Raw genomic sequence first — 20631 nt, 5'->3', positions numbered from 1 at the left:
GCATTACCCCAAAGCAGATTGCATATATTCAGAATCAGTGCTCCTCAGACTAAGAGACAATTTGGGGCTATTTTAGGAGTAAAGGCTTGCTGCAGACAGTGGATCTGGGGGTATAGTGAACTTACCACAAGCCCCTTACAGCATTAACAAGGGATGCAGAATCTAAGCCTTTGAAGTTGAAAGAACATTTGTAGGCCATGGTGAAGTTAGATTCTTTCTCCAATTGCACTTGGAATTCTGGATTACACAAAGCCATTCCAATTGTCTGTGCATGAAAGGAAAGGAGTTGCATCAGGGATGCTTACATAAACATTAGGGTCAAATCATCACCCTATTGGATATTATAGTGCACAGTTAGATCCAATAGCTGCAGGGATTGCACTTTGTTTGAGGGGAGTGGAGGCAGCAACATTGCTTGTGTCAAAATCTCCTGATTTATTTTTTGGTTATTTACTCATGGTTTTACATTCTCATGAAGTGGAGGCACTTCTAAAATATATAACTCAAGCTTTCTCTGACCAGAGTTTAGATAAATATGAGATTGTGCTTCTAAATAATGAGAACATAAGGTTGTGGAGGTGTAATATGTAAAATCCAGCAACTCTTTTACCTGATTTGCTGTTTGATGGTCAGCCATTACACAATTATGCAATGGTGGTACAACTAGCAGATCAACCAAAATAGGATCTGAAAGATGAACCACTTCAAAATCCAGATAGTGCTTTTAACATATTTAGAATATTTTCCATGGTTCCATTGTTCATGTTCTTTCCCTCCCCTCCTTCTAACCCTCTCCCATAGACAACGAGCAATTCCACTGGGGTTTATATATGTCATTGATCAAGACATATTTTCATATTTTTAATATTTGCATTAGTGTGATTGTTTAGAGTATACATCCCCAATCATATGCCCATTGAACTGCGTGATCAAGTAGTTGTTTTTCTTCTGTGTTTCTACTTCCACAATTATTTCTCTGGATGTGGATAGCATTCTTTCTTGCATTGATGCTAGTATAGAAGTCCATTACATTTGATTGTCCCTCAGTGTATCAGTCTCTGTGTATAATGTTCTCCTATTTCTGCTCCTTTCACTCTGCATCAATTCCTGGAGGTCATTCCAGATCACACAGGATTCCTCCAGTTCACTACTCCTTTGAGCACAATTTGTTCAGCCATTCCCCAATTGAAGGAGATCTCCAAATTTTCCAATTTTTTTTGCCACCACTAAGAGTGTGGCTATCAATGTTTTTGCACAAGTCTTTTTTGCTTATGATCTCTTTGGGGTATAAGCCCAGCAGTATTACAGCTGGGTCAAAGGGCAGGCAGTCATTTAGTGCCCTTTGGGGATAGTTCCAAATTGCCCTCCAGAATGGTTGGATCAATTCACAACTCCACGAGCAATAAATTAATGTCCCTACTTTGCCACATCTCCTCCAACACTCATTACTTTCCTTTGCTGTCATGTTAGCCAATCTGCTAGGTGTGAGGTGATACTTCAGAGTTGTTTTGATTTGCATCTCTCTGTTTATAAGAGATTTAGAGCACTTTTTCATGTGCTTATTAATAGTATTGATTTCTTTGGCTGAAAACTGCCTGTTAATGTCCATTGCCCATTTATCAATTGGAGAATGGCTTGATTTTTTTTACAATTGGTTTAGCTCTTTATAAATTTGAGTAATCAGACCTTTGCCAGAGGATTTTGTTAGGAAAATTGTTCCCCAATTAATTGCTTCCCTTATCAATTTGGTTACATTGGTTTTGTTTGTATAAAACCTTTTTAATTTGATGTAATCAAAATTGTTTATTTTACATTTTGTGACTCTTTCTATGTCTTGCTTGGTTTTAAAGTCTTTCCCTTCCCACAGGTCTGACATGTATATTATTCTGTGTTCATCTAATTTACTTATAGTTTCCTTCTTTATGGTCATGTCATTCATCCATTCTGAGTTATCTTGGTGTAGGGTTGTGAGGTCTTGATCCAAACTTAATCACTCCCACACTGTCTTCCAGTTTTCTCAGCAGGTTTTGTCAAATACTGGGTTTTTGTCCCAGAAACTGGGTTCCTTGGGTTTGTCATATACTGTCTTACTGCTGTCACTTACCCCAAGTCTATTCCACTGATCCTCCTTTCTGTTTCTTAGCCAGTACCAAATTGTTTTGATGACCACTGCTTTATGATAGAATTTGAGATCTGGGACTGCAAGGCCACCTTCCTTTGAATTTTTTTTTCATTGTTTCCCTGGATATCCTTGATCCTTTGTTCTTCCAAATGAAATTTGTTATGGATATTTCTAAGTCAGTAAAAAAGTTTTTTGGAAGTTCAATTGGTATAGCACTAAATAGATAAATAATCTTGGGTAGGATGGTCATTTTTATTATATTGGATCGTTCTACCCATGAGCAGTTAATATTTTTCCAATTGCTCAAGTCTAGATTTAGTTACATGGAGAGTGTTTTGTAGTTGTGTTCGTATAGATACTGTGCTTGCCTCAGCAGATAGATTTCAAAGTATTTTATATTGTCGAAGGTGATTTTGAATTGAATTTCTCTTTCTAATTCTTGCTGCTGAGCTGTGTTGGAAATATATAGAAATGCTGATGACTTATGCAGATTTATTTTGTAACATGCAACTTTGCTAAAGTTGTTGAATATTACGGCTAGCTTTTTGGATGATTCTCTAGGATTCTTTAAGTAGACCATCATATCATTCGCAAAGAGCGATAGCTTGGTCTCCTCCTTGCCTATTTTGATGCCTTCAATTTCTTTTTCTTCTCTAATTGCTACTGCTAGTGTTTCTAGTACAATGTTAAATAATAGAGGTGATAATGGGCATCCTTGTTTCACTCCTGATCTTATTGGGAATGCATCTAGTTTATCCCCATTGCAGATGATGTTAGTTTGATGGGTTTAGATATATGGTGTTTATTATTTTTAGGAACGACCCTTCTATTCCTATGCTTTCCAGTGTTTTTAATAGGAATGGGTGTTGTATTATATCAAAGGCTTTTTCTGCATCTATTGAAATAATCATGTGATTTTTGTCTGTTTGTTTGTTGATATAGTCAATTATGTGGATGGTTTTCCTAATATTGAAGCTGCCCTGCATTCCTGATATAAATCCTAACTGGTCATCATGAATAACCCTTGTGATCACTTGCTGGAGTCTTTTTGCTACTATTCTATTTAAGATTTTTGCATCTATATTCATTAGGGAGATTGGTCTATAGTTTTCTTTCTCTGTTTTTGACCTTCCTGGCTTTGGAGTCAGTACCATGTTTGTGTCATAAAAGGAATTTGGTGGAACTCCCTCTTTGCTTATTATGTCAAATAGTTTGTATAGTATTGAAATTAGCTGTTCTGTGAATGTTTGATAGATTTCACTTGTGAATCCATCAGGCCCTGGGGATTTTTTCTTAGGAAGTTCTTTGATGGCCTGTTGGATTTCTTTTTGTGATATGGGATTATTTAAGAATTCTATTTCTTCTTCTGTTAGTCTAGGCAATTTATATTTTTGTAAATATTCATCCATATCACCTAGGTTGGTATATTTATTGCCATATAGTTGGGCCAAGTAGTTTTTAATGATTGCCTTAATTTCCTCTTCTTTGGAGGTGAGGTCCCCCTTTTCATCTTTGATACTGTTAATTTTCCTTTCTTTTTTCCTTTTTTTTAGTTAGATTGACAAGTACTTGTCTATTTTGTCTGTTTTTTTTCAAAGTACCAGCTTCTAGTCTTCTTTATAAGTTTAATAGTTCTACCACTTTTGATTTTATTAATTCCTCCCTTAATTTTTAGGATCTCTAGTTTGGTTTTCTTCTGGAGGTTTTGAAATAGTTTGCTTTCAAGTTTTTTTATTTGCATTTCCAATTCATTGATCTCTGCCCTCCCTAATTTGTTAATATGGGCACTCAAGGATATGAATATTCCTCTGAGTACTGCTTTGGCTGCATCCCATAAGGTTTGAAATGATGTCTGACCATTGTCATTTTCCTCAATAAAATTATTGATTGTTTCTATGATTTGTTCTCTAACTAACCAATTTTGGAGTATTATATTATTTAATTTCCAATTAATTTTTGATTTGGCTTTCCATGTACCCTTACTGATCACTATTTTTATTGCCTTATGATGTGAAAAGGCTGCATTTATTATTTCTGCTTTTCTGCATTTCCATGCCATGTTTCTGTGACCTAGTGTATGGTCTATCTTTGTGAATGTGCCATATGGTGCTGAGGTGGTGTGTTCCTTTTTGTCCCTATTTATTTTTCTCCATATGTCTATTAACTCTGATTTTTCTAAGATTTCATTCGCATCTTTTACCTCTTTCTTATTTATTTTTTGGTTTGATCCATGTAAATTTGAGAGTGGTTGGTTCAAGTCTCTCACTTATATGGTTTTACTGTCTATTTCCTCCTTCAATTCTCCTAGTTTTTCCAATAGAAATTTGGGTGCTATACCATTTGGGGCATACATGTTGATTAGTAACAATTCCTCATTGTCTATACTCCCTTTTAACAGAATATATTTACATTCCCTATCACTTTTGATCAGGTCTATTTTTGCTTTGGCTTTATCAGATATCATGATTGCAACTCATGCCTTCTTTCTATCAGTTGAGGGCCCAGAAGGTCTTACTTTATCCTTTAATTCTAACCTTGTAGTATCAACCCGCCTCATATGTGTTCCTTGAAGACAACATATGGTAGGGTTTTGGATTCTAATCCATTCTGCTATTTATCTCAGTTTTATGGGTGAGTTCATCCCATTCACATTCAAAGTTACGATTGTCACTTGTGGATTCCCTGGCATTTTGATATCCTTCCCTAATTCTGACCTTTCTTCTTTAGCTATAACCTTTTAAACCAGTGATTTACTTTAGTTTAATCCCCTAGTCCCCTCCCTTAATATGCTTCCCTTTCTAGCCCCTCCATTTTTATTCCCTTCCCCTCCCCCTCTCCTTCCCTCCCTTTTTATACTCCCTCCCCCCACCCTTACTTAATTTCCCCTTTTCTCTTACCCTATTGGATATGATAAAATTCAAGATGCCAATGGATCTAGATGTTCTAAGCTCTCAGAGTTGATTTCACTGAGAGTAAGGTTTAAGTAATACCAATTAAAACTTTCTTCCTCTCCTCCCTAAAGGAAATTCCTTCCCCTTCCCTTCCCATGTGTATCTTTGTGTGAGACATATTATTCTATTTAGTTTTTTTTCTATTTCTTGAAGTATATCTTAGTACTGTCAATGATTCACCCCTCCCTTTTTCTTTCTTTCACCCCCCCTTTCTCCATATTGTCTTAATTTCCCAATCATTCCCTATGTGTGATTCTTCTAACTAATAATGCATACCATTTTTGAGAGTTACACATTACATTTCCCCTACATATTAATATATATATATATATATATATATATATATATATATATATATATATATAATTTGATATAAATGTAGTCCTTATAGAAGAGAGTTTGAATAAAAGCGAGTTTTCCTTGCTCTTTGTGTTTTGATATCAAACTTTCCACAGAGCTCTGGTCTTTTCTTTACAAAAACTTGGAAATCTTCTATTGTGTTGAATGCCCATCCTTTCCTCTAGAAGTATATAGTCAGTTTTGATGGATAGCTGATTCTTGGTTGAAGATCCAGCTCTCTTGCCTTTCTGAAAATCATGTTCCATGCCTTATGGTCATTCAGAGTGGAAATGGCAAGGTCTTGTGTGTCCCTGATTGGCATTCCTTTATATCTAAATTGTCTTTTTCTGGCTTCTTTTAAGATTTTTTTCTTTTGCTTGGAAGATTTGGAATTTGGCAATTACATTCCTGGGAGTTGTCTTTTGGAGATTTATTGTAGAGGGTGTTCTGTGACCTCTTTCAATGCCTATATTGTCCCTTTGTTCTAGAATCTCTGGGCAGTTTTCTTTGATGGTATCTTGTATTATGATGTTGATATTACTATTTATTTCTGACTTTTCTGGTAGGCCAGTTATTCTCAGATTGTCTCTCCTTCCTCCATTTTCTAGGTCTGCAACCTTCTCAGTGAGATATTTTATGTTCTCTTCTAATTTCTTAGTCTTTTGGCTTTCCTTTATTAATTCTTGCTTTTTCACAAGATCATTGTCTTCCAGTTGCCTGATTCTGACCTTTAAAGCCCTTTTTTCCTTTTCAGTTTGGTCTATTCTGCTATTTGCGGCTTCAAGCTGTTTCTGTAGTTGCGTTTTTCCATATCTTAGATTGCTGAGTTCCTTTTGCATTATTTCCCATTTTTCCTGCCAGAAAGCTTCCATCTTTTTGATAACTTCCAATTTGAATACTTCAAGAGGTTGTGGACAATTTCCATTTCTTTTGGAAGGTTTTGGTGCATTTGTTTAAGCTTCCTCTTCTGCTATTTCCTGTTTTTTGTGTTTTCCCTCCGTAAAATGTATCCAAAGTAACCTCTTCTTGATTCTCTTGGTGTTGGGGTATTGGGTTTCTTGGGTACAGTTTGCCATCTCTGTGTTTTGTTTGTTTGTTTCTTCCTCCCTTTTCCCATCAGAAATCTGAATGAGTAGTACTTGTCTCAGTATAAGGGTGCTAATGGTCAAGGCTTTAGTCTCAGGCTACTTCTAGGTTCTCTGCAGCTGCACTGTCTTCTCGGGAAAGCCTAGAGACTGCCCTCCCCTGTCTGCCAGTGTTTCAGGAGTTAGTGCTCTCAGGTGAATGTCTTTGATGGTCTTACCTAACTCCCAAGACCTGTAGGTGCCCCTTGCTCATGTCAGGGGATCCCTTCGCACACTTGGTGATTATGGCACACTAGTTCTGGGTGCCCGAGATCTGTGATCCCCTAGCCCACCTGCTGGGGCTTCAGGTATTAGTACTCTCAGGAGAAGGACCTTATCTTATTCAGGTCCCCACACCTGGGGCTGCCCATTGTACAGTCCTGTGGTGCCCCTCCCTCACTTGTTGATTCTTGCCAGTGCTGACTTTAACTCTGGCTCCGGCTGTTTGGTGGGGGAGGGCAGGGTGGGTCAGCTTTTCGTTCCCTTATATTGTGGAGATGCCGGAATCCCACCTACCTTCAGAGCTTTGCCTTGTTGTGGGGTCTTTCTGTTCTTATAAGGATGGTTGTTTTTTATTTTGGGAGGGTCTTTTGAGGTCATCTGTGTTGTTGCGTCTGAGGAGACAAAGCAAGCCGCATCTACTCTGCAGCCATGCTTACCCGGAAGTCTCGGGATAATTTTCTTGAGAGAGGTTTTGTACTTCATATTCCATTTGGCCAATTCTACTTTCTAAATTTGTTTTACTTGGCAAAATTTTATACCTCTTTTTTCTCATAGTACTAATTTTGCCTTTTAACAAATTCTCCTTCAGTGCATTTTTATGTATCTTGTCCCATATGACCAATTCTGCTTTTTGTAAAAGTTCATCTCTTGATTGAATTTTTATGTGTCTTTTACCACTTTATACATTCTGATTTGAAAGGTATTAATTTCTACAATATTTTTGTGCCTCTCTTACCAAAGTGTTGACTCTTTTTTCATGAATTTCCTGTATCATTCTCATTACTACTCCCAAATTTTCTTCTACCACTTTTATTTGATGATTAGAGCTCTTTTTGAGCTTCTACAATTAATTGTTTTTAAGTTTGAAAGCATTCTCAATTTTTATTGGAAATTTTGGATGCAGCAACATTGGTTTTCTGGTCTTATTCCGAGTTTGTATTTTGGTTTTCTCTGTCAACAAAATAGTTTTCTATTTTGAATTTCTTTATCTACTATTTGCTTATTTCCAGCCTTTTCCTTTTCAATTCAAAAAAGAGAGTTAAAATTTGAATCTGTACCTGTGATGATTGGAGCATTGGCCCAAGTTTCAGGTTCTTTGTACAGCTGCCTTCAGAGCTAACTCTGTGGATCAATAGGATTTCAGTCTTTCAAATGTGGTATTATAGTGGGGAAATGTCCTGGAGGGGGATGTAAGATGTTATAAACCACCTAGGAATTCTTCAGAGCCAATTAAGCATGAGACCCTTTGGTTATGGAAACAAAGTTTATTTTAACAAAAGGAATAAGGGGAACTGGTAGGTATTGTGACAAGGAAATCACTTTAAAAGACTGATATATATATTAATTTAAGGTCGCCAAGGAATGCAGCTATGTAATTCCTTAATGAAAACTCAAGTCAGCAGTCAACCTTTTATGGAGTTTTTAATTACAAACAGGAGGAAGAAAGGTATGAGAGAGAGAGAGAGAGAGAGAGAGAGAGAGAGAGAGAGAGAGAGAGAGAGAGAGAGAGAGAGAGAGAAGGGAAGGGAATAGGGCTTAAATACCCCCTCTGTTTAGGCTGGGCCAAAAGGCCCAAGCCCTTAGATAGCTGAGGCAAAGAAAAGAGATCAGTCCCTATCACTCATGTGACCAAAATGGAGAAACAGTCTCAGGGGCCTCCACCTCCAGCCTCCTTCAGAGCAAGCCTTCTCAGAGTACAACCTCTCAGAGCAAAACCTCTCCAACCCCTCCAGTCCTCAGGCCCTGCTATCTTTAAGGACACCATCTCAGTTCCCTCCCCTCAGTTCTCACATCTACCAATCACTGTCCATGTCTTCCCTGTGCCAATGGTGGCTCTAGCTTAACCCAGGACTGCCCAGATGTCTGCCCCTCTTTGTACATGTCTGTTGAAGGTCATATTCTCAAATAATTAAATTTTGATCTATGCTGCAGCCCTGCCTAAATCCTGTTAGGCTGAGTAGGGTGGAGATTGTAAGTTCCAAGACCTGGTTCTGCAATTCCAAGTATCTCTATTGTATCAATTCTAAAATCAATCATGACTCAAAGAACTTCCTGTTCTATGCTTAAGCATAGGTCAAAGCCCTTTCCATTGTTCAGCAAAATGCTTCTGTCCTAAAGCAGTCCCAAGTAGGGAGGAGAAGCAACCTCCCATGCCAAGGGGGTTCACATTCCAATAGAGTTCCCACTATCAGTAGGAAATTCCCTCCAAGCATGAAACCTTCCAATGGTGAAATTTCCAACATTCACAAGTCTAAGAAATTTTAAGGTTTACAGTATGAATCCCTCATGCTTTTCAAACTACCTCCACCTGACTCCTAAGCCTCCTTCTTAAGGAAAGCCTTCAGTTCTTCTTTAGTCCTTATCTACACCACTTTATGCTAATTAAAACCCTTTCACAGGCTGTCTGACTGACCCTAATCTTTCCACCAGTAAATTAATAAAGAAAAGAAAGGGAAAAACCTCTGGGTTTGGATGCTGTACTCAAAGTTATAGATGGAAAGCTTTGAATTACCTTAAACAATAGGAATTCTGGTAGATGTAGATCACTGCCAGATGAAGACTGGACTCAGGTAAATTGTTTTTTTCCAAGCAAATAATCTACCTGGATGTCACAGATTTTCTCCATTAACATACTGACTTTCCAGGGAGAATCTCTTAGGGCAAAACTCCTCCTTCAGCCTGAAATTGTCACTCTGCCCTTGGTTTTGTTATTATAAATTTAAATTATTAGAAATTGGAAATGAGATCCTTTTCAGAATAATTTGAAGAGAAAACAATTCCCCTCCAATTATCTAATTCCCTTCTAATTTTACTACATTGGTTTCATTTTGGGAGAAAAACAATTTAATTTCACATAGGCAACATTGTCTATTTTATCTTGATCTTCTATTTATTCCTCATTGGATCATGAAATGTCCCCCTGTCCATTCATATAAAAGTTAAAATTTTCCTCATAACTCATTTGTTTTATATCACCTTTTGTATCTAACTCATGTACCCATTCAGAGTTTACTTTGTTATGGTATGCAAGATATTGGTCCATCCCTAGTTTTTGCCAGACAAATTTTCATTATTCCTAGCAATTGTTGTCAGGAAATGAGTTCTTACCTTTGAAAGTGAATAAGCCTCCTCATTTTACATGTGAGAGAACTAAGGTAAAAACATAGGATATGGCAGGGCCATGATTTGAACCCAGGTCTTCTGACTCCAAAATCACAATTTTTTACACTGCCAGTAAAAAAAAAAAGTGTATATGGCTAGAGTTATCCTCAGAGTTTCATTGCTGGGTTCTTTCTGCTGCATTTTCCTCTGAGGAAGAAGTAGAACAGGGCCACTTAGAATAATGGGGATGATCGTGATCATGATCATCAAAATAACTAGCATTTAGATAGAACTTTAAGGTTTACAAAGCATTTTCTCTCATTTGAATAACATTTCCAAGGCTCAGACAATGGGTTATCTTTCCCACTGTACAGTATCACAACCCTCATACTACAAGATTTTCACTCTCGACTTCACCATCACCAACATGTTGTACAAACCAGAGATGGGCGAAACTGGTTCCAGCACATTCGAGGCCACTGAGCATGTCCTGAAGAACCTGGTAAGACTCCATCCCCACTCTCCCCCACGGTATACCTCCTCTCTCCCATGCTGCCTTTCTTAGCCTCGAGTATCCAGACTTGGTCTAGCCAGGTACTCAGAAGTTCTCTTCTCTACTTTTGTTTCCAGCTTAAGGTATTGTTTGAAAGGAGCAGCCTTGGCTCTCAGTATTCTGGATGCAGTGTGATCTCATTGAGGTGAGAATCTGTCAAGACATCAGCTCAAATATGAGGGACCAGCACATTTCCATTTGACTCAGTTGCCCAGAATGGTTCTTCTTCTGCTTCCCAATAGCAAGTCCTTCTTACCCAAGCAGTAATGGATAAAATCCCCCAGCCAACAAGCCATTAGAAATATTCTAGGCTCCTACCCTTTCCCAGGTGGAGAAATATTCTATCCCCATAGCTCTTCCAAAGACAAGGTTGCAGCTGTTTTCACTATATAACTCCAAATGAAAGGAATAACCATAGGCACCAAATGAGTGCTTAGAAAATGATTGATTAGAATATATCATTAACTTTCTCTAGAATCTTGGGATTCTATATTGACAGCTGGAAGGGACAGTAGAAATCATCTGGACCACTCTCTTCATTTACAGATGAAGTGAAGGCCCAAGGAGATTCCAGTGACTTTTCCAAGGTCAAAGATAGTCAGATCCAGAAATTGAACACTTGCCTTTTGATTTTAAATTCAATGTTCTTTTCATTACTCTAAAGAAACTACTGAAAATAATCAGACCCTATAGACACTTGTAAACAGAAATGAGTATATTTACAGATCACTACCAATCCCATTGTAGTGGATAAAGTGCTAAGCCATGGAATCAAGAACAGTTCAAATTTTCTCTCAAATACTTATCAGATGTGTGATTCTGTGCAAGTCACATAACCTGCGTTAGCCTCACTTTCTTTCCTCTATAAACTGAGAGGGCTGGATTTGATGGCTTCCAATGTCCTTTTCAAGTCTAAATCTAGAATCCCCTCTAAACCTTTGTTCAACCTTTGTTCAAAGTGGACCACTTCTCTCAAGACTGTCCACTGAATAATTCAATTTCAGAAACAAAACCAGTGGTGTCAAACTCAAAAAGAAACTGAGGCCACTAAATTATATACATATCAGGGTCCCTATGGACTGTATATTGACTCAGAAAACCATACACATTTATATATTACCTTTATAATTAATAAATGAACACATTAAAATCAGATTGGAACTACACTTTAATCAAGAACAACACTTTAATCTGGTTCATGTGACCCTCAGGAAGGGTTATGTTTGATATCTCTTATCTGAAACATCAATTTCCAGGTCTCGAAATAATGGGACAGCAACAGGAGTGGATGTGTATTGCATTCTTAAGGAAGTCTCTGCCAGCGCTGTCCTGGAAAAAGAGAAAGTTTACTGGGAGTTGACTGAACAGCTCTTTAGAAGAAAGCTAAGCCACTTGATTATAGACAAAGACAGCCTCAGTGTGGATGGTAAATAGCTTGACAAGTACCTTTCTTCCTTTGGGGGTTCCCATTCCAGAAAAAGACCCACCTGCCCCAAATTCTTCTTTCCTTTTGTGCCTTTTTTGTTTTCATGGTTTCTTTCTCACTCCTGGGAGCACTGTCCCTCAAAGTGGTGACAAACTGTCAAGACATGGAGGGCTCACTTCTAAAGATCAGAAGAAGCTTGATTGTTCTTAAGCTCCTTCAACCAAGAAGTATGCCATGAATCCCTTCTGAAATGATGAATCACCATTTTTCCAACCCTATGGGCCCCAAGCCATCTCCTCTCCATTCCTCCTTTAATCTTTTGCCCACATAGAGATACCCTACTCAAAGATTGATGTGTACTCTCTCTCTCTGCCCACCTATCACCTTTCTTTCTCTCTCTTCTTTCTTCTCTCCTCTTTTCTCCTTCTTTTTTGTCTTCTTTTTTCTCTAACTTTCCCAAACTCTTGTCTTCATTTCTCTTGTGTGTCTTATTCTATTTTTTTCTATCCTGTTTTCCTCTTCTCTTCCCTCCTTTCATTTACTGTTCCTTGACTTTTTCTTCCCATCTCTCCAACACTTGTTCCCTCTGAATTTCCTTCTTTCTTCTCTTTCTTTTCTTTTTCCCTCACCAACTTCAGGGTATAATCGTAAGATGACACTCTTCAGATCCAGGAAGGGTGAGTTTTAAATTTTCTTTATTCTCTATGTACTGGGACACTACAGTGAAAGATATTTTTACCCTTTTTTGGAAGGGAGCAGTGTAGGTCAGATAAATAGAAGTAGTGTTAGGGGGTTAAAATGTGAGATATGCTATTAGATATGGCTAATACTTAGACTGTATTTATTCACTTGCCTATTTATTTTCTTTTTGTTACTCAAACTGTATCTAAATATTTCAAAAGAGAAAATTACCCCCATGGGACTTGGAAATCAAGCTGCCCCTATATAGATCTTGTTAAAGATTGAGTCAGACCTCATTGTCTTTGTAATCTGGTACTTAGAGGGGATGTCCTAGCATTCCAGAGGGACTTGTGCCTCTCACCTATATTCTTCATTAGCCAACATTGGCCAATAGGTTTAATTAATAATGTTTTTATCCTCTGCTCCTTCAAGAATTACACTCTTTCCAATTATGTCTCTTGCTCAGTCATCATGATCTTCTGGCATTACAGGAATAATGTTTAATTTCTCTTCTGGTTTTTCTACCTTGGAAAGGTTTGTTTAAACCTAATATCCACAAGGACATGAAGCAGGAAATGGAGAGGGCAGGAGAGACAAAGTCCCAAGTATCAGGTATGACAAAGAATTAAATGATCCCTTCTCACAAGGTCCCTGTATTCTAACAATGATGACAATAACTACAGAGATGAATATATATTGAATATAAACTAAGACTAAGTACAGTTAACAAGGTATTTGAGGAGGAAATGTGTAGGAAATCATGAAAGGTTTCATGTAGAAGGTGGTGCTGGAGGTTAATAACAAAGGGAAGGAAGGGAGGGTTATTCCAGTTATAGTGCAATGTCATAGTTATGGGAGATGATGTTTCCCATAGCCAGGAAATGGAGAAGGTCAGATTGGAAGAATTATTCAATGCAAGAGGAAGAATAACATCCATTGACATTGGAGAGGTAGATTGAGGCTGTGATAAAAAATGCAAATGCATTACACATTAATAAGATAGAATAAATCAGATAAAAATTGTGCATGCAACTATAAAACTAGAAAAAGATAAAATCAGAAATCTAATTAATGTTAGAATTAGAAATTCTAAAAATCGAAGGAGAAATTGATAAAATTAAAAAATAAGAGATCTATTGAGCTAATAAACTGGGAGTTGGTTTTATGAAACAAACAAATTAAACACATGTCCCATATAGCATAGAGCATTGGTTAATTTGATTCAGAAAGGAAAGAAGAAAATCAAATTACCAGTATCAAAAGTATAAAAAGTGACTTCACCATCAATGAAGAAGAAATTAAAGCAATCAATAGTAGCTATTTTATACCCAATTATATGAAAATAAAACTATTCTTGTGGAAATGGATGAATATTTTACAGAAATATAAATTTCCTAGGCTTACAAAAGATGAAGGAAAATATTTGAATGATCCCATTTTGAAAAAAATAAATTGAATAAGCTCTCAAGAAGTCCCCAAGGAAAACATCTCAGGGCCAGATGGATTCACAAGGGAATTCTCTAAAATTTTAAAGAGCAATCAATCCCAATACTAGATAATTTTTTTAGCAATTTGTGATTCAAATATGGTGCTGATTCCTAAGCCAGGAAGAGTATAACAGAAAATTACAGATCAATTTCCTTAACAAATATTGATGTAAAAATCTTAAATAGAATACTAGCAGAGAGACTCCAGTAAAATATCACAAAGATCACTTACCATGACTAGGTGGGATTAATACCCAGAATGCAAAACTGGTTTAATATGAGGAAAACTATCAGCATAATTGATCAGATCAATAACAAATTTAATATAAAACTCATGATTATCTCAATAGATACTCAAAAAATTTGACAAGATTCAATGCCCATTCCTATTAAAAAGAGGAGAAAGCATAGGAACAAATGGATATTTCCTTAAAATGATAAATAGTATCTATCTAAAACTACATCAGCAACTCTCATCTGCAATGAGGATAAGTTAGAAGTCCTCCCAATAAGATTAGGGATGAAGAAAGGATACCCATTATAATGGCTATTGCTTAATATCATACTAGAAATACTAGCTTTAGCAATATGGAAATGAACAGAAATGGAAGGAATTAAAGTAGGCAAAGGGCTTTGCAAACACCTATTTTGGGGGCAGCTGGGTGGCTCAATGGATAGAGAGCAGGGCCTAGAGATGGTAAATCCTGAGTCCAAATTTGAACTAAAACACTTCCTAGCTGTGTGACTCTGGGCACATCATTTGACCCCCATTGCCTAGCTCTTACCACTCTTGTTCCTTGGAACAAATATACAGTATTGATTCTAAGATGAAAGGTAAGGGTTTAAAAAATCCCCACCTATTTTCAGTTTCAAATTTGCTACCTCCTCACCCACTGAGAGGGCAAGAGATATATAATACTCATTATCCTTATAAAGTCATGTAAAACATTTCAATGTGAACCATATTATGGGGAAAAGAGCAACAAAAATAAAGAAAATGAAAACATCTGCTTCAATTTGCACTCAGAATTCATCAGTCCTCTCTCTCTGGAGTTGGATAGCATTTGTAGAGTGCTTTAAAAGCAAAAGAGACTTCATTCTTTTGCCTGTGTTTTATTGTTTCTTGATGTCTCAAGAAATCATAAGCTTACAGTTGACCAATTCTGATTTTGAAAGAATTATGTTCTTCAGTAAAATTTTGTGATTATCCATTTGTCCACTTCTGTTTTTTAAAGAATTATTTCCTTTCATGAATTTTTGTCCCTCTTTTTATGTTTAGTCATATTTTAGTCATAATTAAAGTCTTCTTCAGGGAATTTTTAAGTTTCTCCTACATTTCACCACTTTTGTTTTTAAGTTATTATTTTCTTCAATAGTTTTGGGCTCCTTTTGCCAAGCTGTTAATTCTCTTTTCACAGTTTTCTCCTCCAGTTTTCCCTCTATAAATCTTATCTCTATCATTCACTTTTCTGCAAATTCCAAAATTGAGTTTGGGTCCACTAAGTAGCAATTTTCTTTAGGCTTTCTCTCACATTGTTATCTTCTTCTGAGATTATTCTTGGTTTTCCCTGCCAATATAATAGCTTATCATGATCAAGTTAATTTTTTATTTTTGCTAATTTTTCCAGTTCATTTCTTAATTTTGAACTTCATATAAAAATGGAACTTTGCTCACAGGAGAGAGGAAAGTCATGGCCTCAAGCTGTGGTATTCTTCATGCTGTTCTTTTTAGAGCTAGTTTTAGAGGTCTGTGACTTTTTAGTGCTTCCAAGATAGTGTGATCCTGTGATATATATGGTTAATGCTTTCCTACTCTGCACTCTGGGCTTTACCCAGGAAAGACTCCTGGTTCACTTCAGCTCTCCTCTTTGCTTTGGAACTATGACCAGGGCACCATATAATTTGTGAAGGCCTACTAGTACTCTTTTCCACCAAGGAATTGTGACTGAGAATTGTGCATTGGCAACAGAGTTTCCAATCACTGCTATCCATACCCACTGCCATCAAGGGGTCTCCAGTAATCTCCTTTTAACCAGTTTTCTGACCCTTTTACCAATACCTGCCACTGTCTATGTATTAGGGATAGATCTGCCCTACTCCCACTGAGTCATATGTTTCTCCTGTTAACTTATTAAGTTTTCTTAGGACAGAAACATGTCTCACTTTAACATTTTAAGTTGCCCCTGTCACTCTAAAATTTAGTAGTAGGTGTAATTTTGAATTTTTTGGATGGGAGTATGAGGAGTGTTCAGCTGGGTAGCCACTTGTAATCCACCATCTTGCCTCTAACTTATTCACATAATTCTTTTTTCTGATATATGGATTCACAAATATTTTATAATTCTATAGTTATTTTGAATAGATTTTCTTTTCCTCTATCTCCTGCTTGACAACAATTTGAGGATTTTTCTGTTTTTTTTTAATATCCCATTACTTAGTTGAATATAGTGATTATTTAACTTAATTTTTAGTTGATTCTACATGGTTCTTTAAGCAGGCCATCATATCATTAGCAAATACTGATCATCCCCGCCCCCTTCTAGACTTATTCCTTTGATTTTTTTTTATTACTGTAGCTTCCATTTCTTAAATTATTTCTTTTTTTAAAAATTATTTTATTTGGTCATTTCCGAACATTATTCATTGGAGACAAAGATCATTTTCTTTTCTTCCCCTCCCCCCTCCCACCACCTATCCAATAGCCGACATGCCATTCCACTGGGTATCACATGTGTTCTTGATTTGAACCCATTTCCATGTTGTGGGTATTTGCATTAGAGTGTTCATTTAGAGTCTCTCCTCAGACATGTCCCCTCAACCCCTGTACTCAAGCAATTGCTTTTCCTCGGTGTTTTTACTCCCACAGTTTTTTGTCTTCTTGTGGATAATGTTTTTTCTCCTAGATCCCTGCAGATTGTTTAGGGACATTGCATTGACACTAACGGAGAATTCCATTATGTTCGATTGTACCACAGTGTATCAGTCTCTATGTACAATGTTTTCCTGGTTCTTCTTTCTCTCTGCATCACTTCCTGGAGGTTGTTCCAGTCTCCATGGAATTCCTCCACTTTATTATTCCTTTTAGCACAATAGTATTCCATCACCAACATATGCTACAATTTTTTCAGCCATTCCCCAATTCAAGGGCATCCCCTCATATTCCAATTTTTGGCCACCACAAAGAGTGCAGCTAAGAATATTCTTATACAAGTCTTTTTCCTTATTATCTCTTTGGGGTACAAACCCAGCAGTGCTATGGCTGGATGAAAGGGCAGACAGTCTTTTATCACCCTTTGGGCATAGTTCCAAATTGCCCTCCAGAATGGTTGGATCAGTTCACAACCCCACCAGCAGTGAATTAATTCCCCTACTTTGCCACATCCCCTCCAGCATTCATTACTTTCCTTTGCTGTCATGTTGGCCGATCTGTTAGGTGTGAGGTGATACCTCAGAGTTATTTTGATTTGCATCTCTCTGATTATAAGAGATTTAGAACACTTTTTCATGTGCTTATTAATAGTATTGATTTCTTTGGTTGAAAACTGCCTATTCATGTCCCTTGCCCATTTATCAACTGGAGAATGGCTTGATTTTTTGTACAATTGATTTAGCTCTTTGTAAATTTGAGTAATTAAACCTTTGTCAGAGGTTTTTATGAAGATAGTTTCCAAATTTGTTGCTTCCCTTCTGATTTTAGTTACATTGGTTTTGTTTGTACAATTTTTTTAATTTGACGTAGTCAAAATTATTGATTCTACATTTTGTGACTCTTTCTAAGTCTTGCTTGGTTTTAAAATCTTTCCCTTCCCAAAGGTCTGACATGTATACTATTCTGTGTTCGCCTGATTTACTTGTAGTTTCCCTCTTTATGTTCAAGTCATTCACCCATTTTGAATTTATCTTGGTGTAGGGTGTGAGATGTTTATGCAAACCTAATCTCTCCCACACTGTCTTCCAGTTTTCCCATTAGTTTTTATCAAATATTGGATTTTTGTCCCAAAAGCTGGGATCTTTGTGTTTGTCATAGACTGTCTTGCTGAGGTCATTTACATCAAATCTATTCCACTGATCCTCCTTTCTGTCTCTCAGCCAGTAACAAATTATTTTGATGACCACTGCTTTATAGTATAATTTGACATCTGGGACGGCAAGTCCTCCTTCCTTTGCATTTTTTTTTCATAATTTGCCTGGATATCCTTGCTCTTTTGTTCTTCCAAATGAACTTAGTTATGTTTTTTTTTTCCAATTCAATAAAGAATTTTTTGGTAGTTTGATGGGTATGGCACTAAATAAGTAAATTAATTTGAGTAGGATTGTCATTTTTATTATGTTAGCTCGTCCCACCCATGGGCAATCAATGTTTTTCCAATTGATTTTTGGAAGTTCAATGGGTATGGCACTCTCTTAAATTATTTCTAACATTAATGCTGATACTCATTCTCCTTATTTTACTCCCAGTTTCATTGCACACACCTTCAAAATTTCTCTAGTACATATATTGGTGACTCTTGGTCTTAGCTAAATATTATTTACCTCATCACAGAAACATCTATCCATTCTTATGTTTCTAAATTCTCTTATGTTTTTTAAAAAGAGACATACTATTTTCTGTCAAAGTGTTTATTGCATTTATTGATAAAATAATAAGATTATTTATTTTTGTTATTAACCTTGTTCCATTATATTTATAGTTTTCTTGATACTGAACCATGCTCCCATTCCTGGAATACAGTCCAAACAAAAGTTTATAATCTTTTAAACATGTGACTGTAATTTTTTTCTAATGTTTTATTTAATATTTTTGTATCACTTTTCATTAAGAATAGAATGGATTTTCTTTTCTTTTCTTTCCTTTGTCTTGCCTTGTTGTAGGTATCAAGACTATGTAATAGCAATGATTTCAATAGAATTACTTATTTTTGATTTTCTTGTAATATTGGCATTGATTTTTCTTTGAATGTTTGATAGAATTCATGTGTAATTTTATCACTAGAACCAATAGAAAACTGTTGAGAAAATAGCATGATTAGCTTCACAGAAGAGAAGGCATTAAAACTGACATTTTAAATAAATTGGATGATTGTAATAATTTCATAGTGGAGGGCACAACTGAGTTGGTCCATATATAGAAAAAAGTGTGAGCAAAAACAAAGAAAGAGTAAAATTCTGGATAGGTATGAAGTGTGAAGAGGAATCCAGTTGTGAGAGGGTATATGGAAGAGAGTCATATCAGTTAATGTAGGTTAGACCCAGACTTTCTGTAGTTTAACAACAATTTTTGAACTGAATTGTATAGAACCTTGAATGCTATACCTAGTTTCTTTGTATTTATTTTACATAAAATTTGTACTTAACTCCATTGAAACTTGAAAAAATTAGGATTTTGAAGGATTCTTTTCTGCCCTATAAGAATTTAACAACTTTATAACAGTTTAACCTCTCCAATTTCCTGTTGCTAGAACAAAGGGAGGGGATAAAGGAATATGTTTGTGATTAAATAAGGAATAAGTAGGTGTAACATATTATTTCTCATCTGCACACAATTAAATGTGGAAATGTATTAAACTCAGAATAGAAATAGTGAGAGATAGACTAAAGAGATAGACTTAAAATGATATAAAGGAGGGTCTAAATGAGGAGGGGAAGTCAAAAGCAAAATAAAACTTCTTCCTTAGAAGGATATATCAATTAACATAAATTGAACTGATTCCTCCCTCATTCATGTAGTGTAGGAGGCAAGGATGAACCCTTTCATTGCTAAAGTAATGGAAAATGGACCACAGTCCAAAACATGCTGTCAATTATACATCCTTCTTGTCACAAGGCACCGTGCAAAAAGGAAGAGGGGATGATAATGACCATAGCTGGAAAGTCATGGACCATAATGATTATAACTTTTAGCCCTGTAGTAAGAACACACTGTTCTGGCAACAACAACAACCCCAATCACTGCCTCTGGCACTACTGACTTGGGATACTCTGCCTGCTTCCTCTGCCTTGCCAGAGACCATGGTAGCACCAACTGCCTGGTCTGGAGTGGAGATGAGCCCATATGAAATTATGCTCATTGCTGAAGTCTCTACCCCACCTGGGCCTGGGACAGGAGGAAGGAGCCCCATAGGTGTCCCTTCATACCCTGCTACCCATAATACCACAGCAACAACCACAGCCTTCCCCTGGACCAATGTGCCCCCAGCAGGATCTATAAGCTCCTCAACCACAACTCTTTCCAGTGTCAGTAGAGAAGATCCAAAGTCAATTACATTTTTGGACACATCGATTTCAGAGACCACAGCCATGGCTACTGCAAGGGAAGGGCTGGCCCTGATGTAGTCCACAGCCACGATGGACATCAGCAGAGGAGCTGAGACTGTGGTTCTGTCCACAAGTAAGTTGCCCACCAACTCAGCTTTCCCTCTCATTCCCATGGACAAACTATCCACCCAGACTACCACGGTCACTATTCCAGACACTGGTAAGAACAGTTCCTTCATTATACTCCCTGCTGGAACACAGAGTTTCATTTTAGTGAAATATAAGGAGGAAACAGTCATTACAATTATGGTCTCTGAGTCTGATGTGTCCATGGAGGAGGTCAATCTTGTCCTTTATCCCTTAATGACT

General features: G+C 36.8%; 1 protein-coding gene across 3 annotated transcripts in view; it reads left to right on the top strand.

Annotated features, from left to right (window-relative positions):
- LOC103106400 (mucin-16-like) overlaps positions 1–20631 on the top strand; it is a 123382-nt gene that overhangs the window by 66768 nt on the left and 35983 nt on the right. For all 3 annotated transcript variants that reach the window (XM_056820596.1, XM_056820595.1, XM_056820597.1), the window contains 5 exons: positions 10235–10362; positions 10491–10558; positions 11670–11839; positions 12478–12516; positions 13055–13132. In XM_056820596.1, coding sequence (XP_056676574.1) covers positions 10235–10362; positions 10491–10558; positions 11670–11839; positions 12478–12516; positions 13055–13132 — 483 coding nt within the window. The remainder of the gene's footprint in view (positions 1–10234; positions 10363–10490; positions 10559–11669; positions 11840–12477; positions 12517–13054; positions 13133–20631) is intronic.

Source organism: Monodelphis domestica, chromosome 3 (genome assembly GCF_027887165.1).
Source record: "Monodelphis domestica isolate mMonDom1 chromosome 3, mMonDom1.pri, whole genome shotgun sequence".
NCBI lineage: Eukaryota > Metazoa > Chordata > Mammalia > Didelphimorphia > Didelphidae > Monodelphis > Monodelphis domestica.
This window is presented reverse-complemented; position numbering and strand designations above follow the sequence as displayed.